General features: G+C 47.6%; 1 protein-coding gene across 1 annotated transcript in view; it reads left to right on the top strand.

Moving 5' to 3' along the window:
* Positions 1-1,378: 1,378 nt before the first annotated feature.
* The window catches only part of Scpep1 (serine carboxypeptidase 1), a 29,981-nt gene continuing 19,781 nt past the window's right edge, over positions 1,379-11,578 (top strand). Inside the window, exons 1-5 of the mRNA XM_006972024.4 lie at positions 1,379-1,536; positions 3,870-4,024; positions 7,077-7,166; positions 9,456-9,611; positions 9,969-10,043. Coding sequence (XP_006972086.1) covers positions 1,461-1,536; positions 3,870-4,024; positions 7,077-7,166; positions 9,456-9,611; positions 9,969-10,043 — 552 coding nt within the window. The 5' untranslated portion in view covers positions 1,379-1,460. The remainder of the gene's footprint in view (positions 1,537-3,869; positions 4,025-7,076; positions 7,167-9,455; positions 9,612-9,968; positions 10,044-11,578) is intronic.

Genomic DNA, 11,578 nt, shown 5'->3' with positions numbered 1-11,578 from the left:
TGTATCATTGGGCTAGAGAGATGGCTCAGAGGTTAAGAGCATCAACTGTTCTTCCAGAGGTCCTGAGTTCAATTCCCAGCACTCACATGATGGCTCACAACCATCTGTAATGAGATCTGGTGCCCTCTTCTGTATACATAATAAATAAATAAATCTTTAAAAAAAAACAAGAAATTTAGGAAAAAAACAAAACAACAACAACAAAAAAAAAAGTATCATTTTGAAAGGTTCATTAAGCTAGCCATCTGGAAAACTGCAGAGGAAGGTAGGAACCCCAGATACCCCTCTAGTCTTTGTGCGTTTCCTTCACAACAATAATCTCTAGAATATTTCATCTCTGATATTTTCCTGTCATGACCTTTGTCATGTTTATAATTTGTCTCTGCCTTGACTGGAGCCTTAATTTTTTTTATATGTATGATGTTGATCACATGCTATCAAGAGATTTAAAAAATACATTTTTTGTTGTGTTTAAGAAGATATAACCAAAACTTATGAGCAAATGATTGTATATAATCTATTTTTTTTAATTTCTAATATATTCACGATACATGTGAGTACTTTTTTAGTTTCATTTTATTTTATTTATATGAGTTTTGCCTGCTTGCTTGCATGTGCATCACACGTGTGCCTGAGAAAGTCAGAAGGTGCCAGATCCCCTGGAATATGAGATATGGAGTTAAGGATGGTTGTGAGCCACCATGGGGACGCTGGGAAACCAAACTCATGTCCTCCGGAAGAGCAGCAAATGCTCTTAACCTCTGAACCTTCACTCCAGAATGATGTTTTTAAAAACATATTTCTGCAGATGGAATCTAGTTTTAAATGACCTGCTGATTCATGCTTCCTCTGACTTAATCTGAGTGGAGGCAAATGTAGTTTTAAAAATGCTAGGCCTGGGATGAAGAGCCGGCTCACTCGACCCCAGTTCAGTTTCCAGCATCCATCCTGAGCTGCCACCCACAGCTGCCTGTAACTCCAACTCCAGGGAATCCCACTCCTTTTTTTGCATAAACCCACACATGTGGTATACGCACTTACACACACACACACACACACACACACACACACACACACACACACGAACAAGTCTTACAAAATAAAATACTAGGCCTTTTTTTTTTTGGAGAGGACAAACACGGGCAGGTCAGGGAGAATGGAGGTCACCCCTCTGTGGTTTCTCAACCCTCCCCTACTTTGTAACCAAATGATACATTAGCGGCCTCCTCCCAACTCCTCCCTAAACACAGAGACCGAACTCGGCAGAACCATCAGAGAGCCCTGCCCGGAGGTCCTGGGTGGGTCCGACCGGCAGAGGGAGCGCCGAACACTGGGAGCCTCAGGGCCCACTTAGGCCCCGCCCCGACTCCGCTCGGGCCCCGCCCACGGCCCACCCACCGCCGTCACGCGCTGCCCGGCTGGGTCCAGCCTGTTGCTGATGCTGCGGCGCTGTGTGCACCATGGAGCTGGCGTGGTGGATCTGTCCGGCCCGACTGTGGCTGCTGCTGCTGTCGCTTCTACTGGGCCTGAGCGCAGGTAGGTTCCCAAGGAAGGCGTACCAGTGGTGGGTGCCTCCTTCTCGAATTTGCTAGTGGATTCGTGGCTTTTTGTTTTTGTTTTAAACACATTCACCCCACCCCCGTCCTTCCCTTGCATGATTTATATCGCTATTGAACCTCTTAATTTTTATTTATGTTTTAGTTCAAAGTTCCTTTTCTGATTCCTCTACGCGGAGGTAGAGGTGGTTGTACAAAAACATGCGGTTTCAGGAAACTGCTGATGAGTGAGACTTGCGGTCTAAAAGCCACCTCCCCTTTCTGCTCGGTTGGCTGCCTAGTGACGTTATAGGGTCATTTGGTTGAGCAGAGATCAGAGGCCAAACAGACCCCTGCAAATCCTACCACCCCTGGGGTGTAGCTTTGAAACAATGCCTGCCGCCTCTGCTGGGTTAGAACAGACAGATATCAGCTGACTCCACTGGCCTGTTTTGGGGCAAAAGCAAATTTATTTTGTGGAATGATTTGGAAATTGACTCTCATTTTATTACATACCCTCCCCACCCCACCTCCCACCCCCGGACAGGTTTTCTCTGTGTAGCCCTGGCTGTCCTAGAACCAACTCTGTAGACCAGGCTGGCTTTGAACTCACAGAGCTCTACTTGCTTCTGCCTCTCAAGTGCTGGGCTTAAAGGCGAGCACCACCACCGCCCGCAAAAACATTTTTAATTTTGTTTTGCCTGCATGTATGTTTGTGTACTATGTATATGCCTGGTGCCCTCCGGGGTTAGGAGAAAGCTTTGGATGCCCTGGAACTGGAGTTACAGAAGGTTGTGAACTGACATGTGGTTGCTGGGAATTGAACCCAGGGCCTCTGGAAAAGCAGACATTGCTCTTACCAGCTGAACCATCTTTCCAGCCTTTTAAATTTTATTTAATTTTTTTGCATTTTTTGTTTTGTGAGTGTAGGAAGGGTATGCATGTGCCACTGTGTGTGTGTGTGCGCGCGCGCACAAATACTTATGGAGGTCAGAAGACAGTCGCAGGTGTTGTTCCTAGGGAACTATCCACCTTTTTTTGAAGATTAGGACTCTCACTGGTCCAAAACTCTCCAAGGAGGCTAGGCTGGCTGGCCAGCAAGCCGCAGGATTTGCCTGTCTCTAGCCCCGGCCCTGGAATTGTATACAAGCACAAAAGCCACATTTAGCTGGAGACTGAACTTTGGTCTTTGTGCTTTCTAGGTGAACACTTTACTGACTGACCAAATTTCCTCAGCTCCACTTTTTGGTTTTCTTAATCTTCTTCCTCCTTCTCTATTTCATTGTATTTTATTTTATTCTTTGTTTTTTTTTTTTTTTTGTTTGTTTGTTTTAAGTTAGGGTTTCTTGTTTCCCCAATTGGCCTCAAACCCAGCATGTGCTTAGGTTGGACACAGACTCCTGATCCTCCTGTCTTCCATCTCCCCAGTGATAACATTATGGACCTGGCCACAAGACAACATCATCTTTTCATCCACATCTGTCTCTTCCCTGCTGGGCCCAGTCTTTGCTCTTTTACTTGCTGAAGAGGCTTGAAAGCAGGAAGAAGGCAGCAAAAAGCAGAAGCCACTCAGGGCTTCTTCCCTCCTTGTCTCCCACCCCCACCACCCCCACCCTCCTTGGCTGGGACTTGAACCCAGGGCCTGGCACAGGTCATGCCAATGTTCCACAACTGATCTTTACTCTCAGCCTTTTTCCTTTACAAATGGTCCCACTGTGTTGCCCAAGAGAGACGTGATTGATTTCTCTTTTCCAAAGCTGAAGTAGGTGGGTCTTTGTTTATTGGTTTGTGTGTTTTTGAGATAGGCTCTTACTTTATAGCCCTGGCTGGCCTGGAACTCACTTCATAGATGGAACTGGCCTTAAATGCACAGAGATCCACCTGTCTCTGCCTCTCAAGTGCTGGATTAAAGGGGAACACAAACGAGCCCAACTGACCTTCTTTCTTTCTTTTTTAAATATTTTTTAAGATTTATTTATTTATTATGTATACAGAAGAGGGTGCCAGATCTCATTACAGATGGTTATGAGCCACCATGTGGGTGCTGGGAATTGAACTCAGGACCTCTGGAGGAGCAATCAGTGCTCTTAACCTCTGAGCCATCTCTCCAGCCCTCTTCCTTCCTTCCTTCCTTCCTTCCTTCCTTCCTTCCTTCCTTCCTTCCTTCCTTTCTTTCTTTCTTTTGGTCTTTGTTCTTCCTTATGGGCACATATACTGAGGTAGGTGAATTACCAATAGCATACAGCATCATCTCTAGCCCGAATGACCATCTCTCCCAGGCTTGGCACTAACCTGGGTGTTAGATGTTCCTCAGGAAATGACGCTGAGCTTTAGTTTCAGGAGCTGCCATCGACTGGCCCGCACAAGAAGGCAAGGAAGCATGGGATTACGTGACTGTCCGGAAAGATGCCCGCATGTTCTGGTGGCTCTATTATGCGACCAACCCTTGCAAGAACTTTTCAGAACTGCCCCTGGTCATGTGGCTTCAGGTAAAGTAACTTCTTTGCCTTCAGGTCAGGCCTCCTTACACCTCGGCTTGTTTCTTAGGAGCATCCAGCTTAGCAAAGATGGACTCGGTTTGGTCCAGCCAATCCTGGGAGGGGCCTCACATGCTTCTGAGACAACCTCAAGCAAGGGTGTATCAAACGAAGCCCTATTTACTGGTCTTTCATTCATTTATTCATTTTGTTTTGTTTTGGTTTGGTTTGGTTTTTCGAGACAGGGTTTCTCTGTGTAGCTTTGCGCCTTTCCTGGAACTCACTTGGTAACCCAGGCTGGCCTCGAACTCACAGAGATCCGCCTGCCTCTGCCTGGGATTAAAGGCGTGTGCCACCACCGCCCGGCAGGCCCCAACTTCTTATACCCAGAGAAAGCATCTTTTTTTTTTAACTTTAAAATTTTGAGATTATAATATAATTACAACATTTCTCCCTTCCCTTTCCTCCCTCATATACCCCTCCTTGGTCTCTTTCAAATGCATGGCTTCTCTTTTCATTAATTGTTACCACATGCATATGTATATACATATATATTCCTAAATATAGCATACCAGACTTTTGTACCTTAGCATGAATGCAAGGTCATACCCTTTTCCCTAGTGGTTTTTTTTTTTTAAACCCTGAGTTCTGCCTCTAGGCTTGAAGGCAAAAAACCTTGTGAACTGTTTAGGGATAGGCAGAGATCCTGCTGCATTCTTCTGATAGCCCTGTGGTGGCCTCGCCCACCTGAAGACTAATCTCAAGGGAGGGACTTGATGTTCTGGGTGTCCGCCAGGAATTAGGGCACCCTGGTACTCACCTCTGTGCCATATGGGTGAGGCTTCCTTCTCAAAACGCCTGCCAGAGCTGAGGCCTTGCCCCAAGGCCTGTCATAAGACTTCCTGTTGTAATGAAGTAAAGATAAACAGTTGTGAGGGGGAAGTCTGCTGGTAGGTGCCTCACAGCTGCCTCTGTGAGGGCTGGATGGCTCAGCCCGATAGGATAGCTGGAAAACCTTCAGGAGTGGAATCCGTGTGGTCATCCCAGGTCTGGCAGCTGGTGGTGAATGTGTGGCATGGTTTCCCCAGAAGTGCCTGCTGGTGGGGTCGCTGGGGTTTTCAACACCTACCTTCCACTTTTAGCCATAGTGAGACACTTCCCTTCTCTTAACTTTAGTTTTCTTAGTGTGTGTGTAGGGGGGGATTCTTTGTGAATCAGCACAACTTTTTGGCTCAGATGAAGTTGGTGTGTGTGTGGGGGGGGAAGGTGGGGGCACGGCCCGGTAAGCAGAAGTGCTGAGGCCAGGGTGGGGCAGCTCTGCTGAGTCCTAGGCACGTGGCTGCCTCTTTGTCCCCAGCTACCCCCAGGGCACGCTCTGTTTTTCTGGAAACAGTTTGAAAAACCACTGGATTTCTTAGGTGGATTTCCCTCAGTGGTTGAGGGGTTGCTGACCCTGAAGAAGGCCCGGGGTTCTGTCCCCAGCACTACAAAACACAAAGCGAAACAGAAACCGAAGTCGCAGGCCGGCCCTTTGTTTGACCAGAGTTTTCCTTGTTCTGTCTGCCTGGCCCTGGAGGTGTGGCTAGGTTAACATTCCAGCTGAGGTGCTGTGGGAAGGTTAACAGCCGAAGGCACCAAGCTGCTCCTCTCTGTTTTCCCAGAGGCCTAAGGAAGAAGAATACAGTATGATTGAGGTGGAAGTAGTTAATTGAGATGAAAAGATCTAGTTAGCAGCCTTCCGAGGACTCATGCAGTAACTTCTTTTGAGGGGTGGCGTTCTTTGAGAATTGAGGTCATATCATGAGTGGAATAGTAAGCTATTTCAGGGAGAGGGCTATTTTTCAAGTCATTCAAGCATTTCAGTTCATTCACTGACACATTTATCATGTTTCAGAGGAACCATGTAACCCTGAGTCTCTGCTGAATGTACCAGCTGTTTCCAGAGTTTCTGGATAAGATTTGGTGATCATTTTTTATTATTATTATCATCATCATCATCATTATTACTATTATTATTCAATTAAATAGCAGAGGCTTTGGATATGGCTCAGTCTGTAAAGTGTTTGCTATGCATTCATGAAGACTTGAATTTAGATACCATCACTCATATAAAAACTGGGTCAGTGGAACTAGTTTGTAGCCCCAGAGCTGTGGAGGTGGAAACCAGAGAATCCCTGACTCACTGGCCAGCCAGGCTAGCAGAACTCAGGAAATCCAGGTTCAGCGACAGACCCTGCCTTAAAATATAAGATGGAGAGCGATTGAGGCAGACACTCAATGGTGACCACTGGCTTTCAAGTGTACACGCACGCGCACGCACGCACGCACTAGTAGCTACTGGGAAAGGGAGCAGAAATGGAAAATGGAAATTCTAGCCCCTGGAATTCAGGCCCCTGGATTCTCAGTCTCGTTCCCGTCAACTTTGGTTTTCACCCTGCCCGTACTGAGAAGTCTCCTTGAAAGAAAGGACCCACCTTCCTACGAGGGTGCACACTTCCTCAGTGGACTGTTTATTTAGAAGCCGCACCATTTCTGAGGTTTGTGATTCCAAGTGGCCACATGATTCATCCGGTAGGTGTGGTTCCTCCTCCTCTTCCCCGTGGTAGGACATTGGAGTTGCGCCCTGACTCTTGGTGCTATTAGCGGCACTGCGATGAGTATCTCCAACTGGTTTGCAGACTTTTTATCGCCGTGTTAAGAAATCTGAACATGTCAAGTGCTTATAATCACAGGGCGGTTGAGCAGGAGTTTGGTAGGTGCAGAAAGTTTGGTAGGTGCAGAAACTCCCGGGAAACATGGAGCTGGAGGAACACATGTCCTCTGCTTTTAAATTTTTGTTTGTAGCTTAGGATGACATGAGCTCCTGATCCTCCTGCCTCATCCCCTCAAGTGCTGGGATTATAGATGTGCACCTCCTCATCCAGCTGAAAATGTGCCCTGTGCACACGGCGATGCAGCCGTCACTAGGTCCTAAGTTGTTTTTCTGGGTGTGCACATCTGTTAGGATAACCAGGGCTCGGCTGCATTTTCTCTGGGTTGATGTCTGTTTCTTTCTCTTGCACAGGGTGGTCCAGGCGGTTCCAGCACTGGATTTGGAAACTTTGAGGAAATCGGGCCTCTTGACACCCATCTCAAGCCGCGGAACACCACCTGGGTACGAGGAGAACAGCCCTCAACCATCCCTGCCCATCCTCCTCTCAGAGGCTGGGCCCCATAACTCCACCCCGAAAGGGTGGGGCCACAGTTGGCGGTCCACCCTGGTGGGCTTTCTTGAGACCCTGGCTACCTGCCTACAGCCTTCTTCCAGCCCAGCTTCTCCCGTGTCTCAGAACAAGTGTCCTACAGTTGTCTCTTGCCTTTTCCAACTTGGTGATCTTCCTCCACTCACCTTCAGAAACTTCTAGCCACAGCTGGGGGACAGCTCAGTGGGTATGGTGCTTGCCTCGAATGCACAGAGCCTTGGGTTCAAACCTCAGCACGATAAAAACCAGGCTTAAGGATGAACAGCAATAATCGTAGCTTACAGGACACAGAGGCTGGAGGGTGAGAAGTTCAAGATAATCCTTGACTATATAGCAAGTTCAGGGCCAGCCTGGGCTACATGAAACCCTGACTCAAAACAAAACTGGACCAGGCGGCGGTGGTGCCTGCCTTTGATCTCAGCACTCAGGAGGCAGAGGCAGGCGGATCTCTGATTTGAAGGCCAGTCTGGTCTACAGAGCGAGTTCCAGGACAGCCAAGGCTACCCAGAGAGACTTTGTCTCAAAACCGCACAAAACCGAAGTTCCCTCCTGCAGCTGATGCTGGCGACCCTGTGCTTCACCACATGGTGGCCATTTGCAACCTCAGACCTGACTCCCACCACCTGCTACAACTTTCATTTCTTTTCTTTCTCTTGCCCCTGGCATCTGGACTTCAAGCTTGCAAGTCCCTTGTCTCCAACCCCCACCCTACCCTACTCCCCGGCCTTTGTTCTTTGTGTCCCTCCAACAACCCATCACTTCCTTCTATAAGCAACCTGATACTTGGTTCATAGCCTGGCCGAGTCCGTCCTGCTGACTAGCTCAGCCTGGGCCCTCCTGCCCCATGCTCTATGGCTTTCTCCCCTCCTGGCGGCCCTCGGCGCTGAAAATCTTCTCCAGTGTCCTCAGGCTCCTCTGGTCTTCCTCCCATTCTGGAGCTAACCCATCCTGCCCTCCCGCAGCGTTTTCTCTTGGCCTGAAATAGTTCTAATCTTGCTGCTGTGGCACGAGCAAGCCTGTCGTCACTCTGCTCCCTAGCCTTGGTCCCACACCAAAGGCAGGGAGACAGGGGCAGAGAGCCTGGATGAGGAGTGAGGGGCCTGATTCCCAGTCTCCATGCGGCTGCCCATCCTCTGACTGATTTTGTGACCTTGCACAATCCTGGGTCCTTTCAGAGTTTCTATTTCCTGATCAGCAAAGAACATGGCTAGATACTCATCCCTGAGGATCCTTCCAGATGCATAATTTAGAATTCTCAGCCTCTTTGAAAGACATCATAGAATCATCTGTTCTTGCAGTATACACGGGGCGATGGGCCAATGTGGAAATTAGATTCATCTGGAAGAAAACTGATACGTGATGCCCATATTTCTTTTTAAAATATTTTTGAGACAGCATCTCATGAAGCCCTAGCCAGCCTTCAGTTTACTGGGTAGCCACGATGGTCCTTGAACTTCTAATCCTCCAGCCTCTACTTTCTGTGTGCTAGGATCATAGGCATGATCCACCACCCCAGTTTATGCAGTGCTGGGGGTCAAACCCCCTTCAGGCATGTTAGGCAAACATCCTACCAGCTGAGCTACATCCTCAGCCCATGATGTCCGTATTCCGTGTGTGTTCATTCCTTCAGATGATTACTCAGATGAATACAGCCTGTTAACCTGTCGAGCGCTTCTGTGTGTGAGATGTGATGGCTTAGAGTCTTTGTTCCTGTGTTTGGGTTCATCTTGTCTGTCCTTTTTCTGTGGCAGTTTATATTCCTGACCCCTTAAATCATTTACACACACACACACACACACACACACACACACACGTATGTATGTATGTGTCTACCATGGGTTGTTGTCATTTTGAGACAAGGTCTCTTATTGGCCTGAAACTCACTGTTTAGGCTACACTGCTGAGCGAGACCCGGAATATATCCATCTCCACCCCCTCAGCACTGAGGTTACAAGCGTGCATTGCTACCTTACCCAATTTTTTTTTTTTACATGGGTTCTGGGGATCGAATTCAGGGCCTCATGTTCATAAGGCAAGGACTTTACTAACTGGGCATTTCTCCAACCCCCTAAAATCACTGTAAGGAATAAGATAAAATCACCACACTGGTGTTATCGTAGATGTGGTTTTGCCAGCTTGCTAGGAAGGTAACTGGTAACTAATCTCTGTTAGCAATGTTTGCTCCTTCTGTGTGGCTACAGCTGCAGTCCGCCAGTCTCTTGTTTGTGGATAATCCTGTGGGCACTGGCTTCAGTTACGTGAACACAACTGATGCCTATGCAAAGGATCTGGACACAGTGGCTTCGGACATGATGGTTCTCCTGAAATCCTTCTTTGATTGCCATAAGGAATTCCAGGTAATTCTTCAGCTTAGACTCAGAAGATGAGCAAGAGCAACAAGGGGTTCTTCAGAATATTAAGCTCCCCCAAAAGTTGAGTGCCGTGGGACAGCCTGCCTAGACAGACCCTGTCTCGAAAACAAAAGCAAACAAAAAGTTGGAAGGCAGCGGGTTCTCAGAGACTTCCTCTTTTCTTCCTAGGTTGTGGGCTCTGTCTTTCTGTCACCTAGCTAGACACCAATAATCAGACAGAGGGCAAAGACAAGCAGATTGAGTTTACCTACCCTTGTACACTGTAGTGATCTGAAGGTAGTTTATGTGAGTTGAAAGACAATCAGTGTGTTTTAATTCTTTGTAAATTTCTTTCCTTGCTAGACGGTTCCATTCTACATTTTCTCAGAATCCTATGGAGGAAAAATGGCTGCTGGCATCAGTCTGGAACTTCACAAGGTAAATGGGAGAGTGACTTCTATGTGATGGTTTTGAACAAAAAAAAAAAATAGAGTGTTGCTTTCATACACCTACCTGATATTGAACAGACTTTGTTGTTGTTGTTTTAAATCTTGTGTGTGCCTGCACGTGCCATGGTATGTGTAGGGGTGGAGGCCAGAGGGTCACTCTCCTGAGCTCTCTCCTTCTACTGTGGGTTCTGGGGTTCAAATTAGGTTGTTTTAGGAATGGAATTTTGTGCACATACATACCTTGAGGCAAACACTCATCATAGAAAATAAAAACAAATACATTTTTAAAAGATTGCCTTTGTTTTTAAAAATACGTTATGTATATGAGTGTTTTGCCTGCATGTACGTCTGTGTAGCACAGACATGTATTTGTCTATGCATGTGCATGCCTGGTACCTGCAGAGGCCAGAAGAGGGCACTGGATCCCCTGGAACTGGAGATGTAGCCAGTTGTGAGCTGCCATGTGGGTGCTGGGAATCGAACCCAGGTCCTCTGAGAGAGTAGCTAGTGTTCTTAACTGCTGAGCCATCTCTCTAGCCCCTCCATCTTTTTTTTTTTTTTTTTTTTTTTAATGTCAGAATATAAACTAGCTAGGTGTGGTGGCACACACCTGTAGTCCAAACACTAGGAGGCTGGGGAAGGAGGTTGTAAGTTTGAAGCCAGCCTAGGCTCTACACCCTGTCTCAAAGACAGAAGAAAACTCATCTACCAGGTAGCACTCACCACTGTTTAGCACTTTGGAATACTTTCTGCTCACATACCGAAATGCGGTCACACCGTGACCTGTCTCCGTCAGTGGGTCTCCTCCTTTTTCCTGCAGTATGTTTCACGCCCTGTCTTCAGACTTCTTTAAACGGTCCCAACATGTCTTTTAAGCCAGCTCGGCCAAGCTAATACACAGTCCAGATGAGTGACATCTGGCTTTGCTGTCCCGAAGGGCTCTTCATCTCGCACGGTCTCCTTTTCTATGACGTTTATTTACTTGGAAATAATGTCCTGCTGTGTGGCCCTAGCTGGCCTGGTACTAGCCACTAGCCCAGCCTGGCTTTGAACTTGTTGCAGGCTACCTGCTTCAGCCTTCTGATTTCTTTCCCCTCCCTCCCTCTGTTCCTCCTTCAGACTCCCTCCCTCCCTTCTGTAGATTGAGTTCCTGGCCTCATGTATGCTGAGTACATGCTCTCCCACTGAGCCACACCCAGTCCCCGCCCTGGCTTTATTCTTCTCTTGCTCTCTCCTCTCCTCCCTCTGCTCTTTTTTGCCCTCCCCTTCTCTTCAATTTCTCCCTCTTCCTCTTGGTCCCCTTCTTTGTTCTAAGGATTAAACAACCCAGGCCCTCATGTGCGCCAGGCGCGCACTCCCCTGCTGAATTAATTTTACCCCCTGTCCCCTTTACTTCTGGTTTGAGACCATATCTCACTGAGTTGCCCAGGCTAGCCTTGAGTTCCTCCTGTGGCCCAAGCAAGCTATGAAAATCCAGAAAATCCTCCTGCCTCAGCCTCCTGACTAGCTGGGGTTACTACCTGT

The sequence above is a fragment of the Peromyscus maniculatus genome, chromosome 8 (assembly GCF_049852395.1).
Source record: "Peromyscus maniculatus bairdii isolate BWxNUB_F1_BW_parent chromosome 8, HU_Pman_BW_mat_3.1, whole genome shotgun sequence".
NCBI classification, from domain to species: Eukaryota; Metazoa; Chordata; class Mammalia; order Rodentia; family Cricetidae; genus Peromyscus; species Peromyscus maniculatus.
The sequence above is the reverse complement of the archived record's forward strand: the minus strand, read 5'-3'. Positions and strand labels throughout refer to the sequence as shown.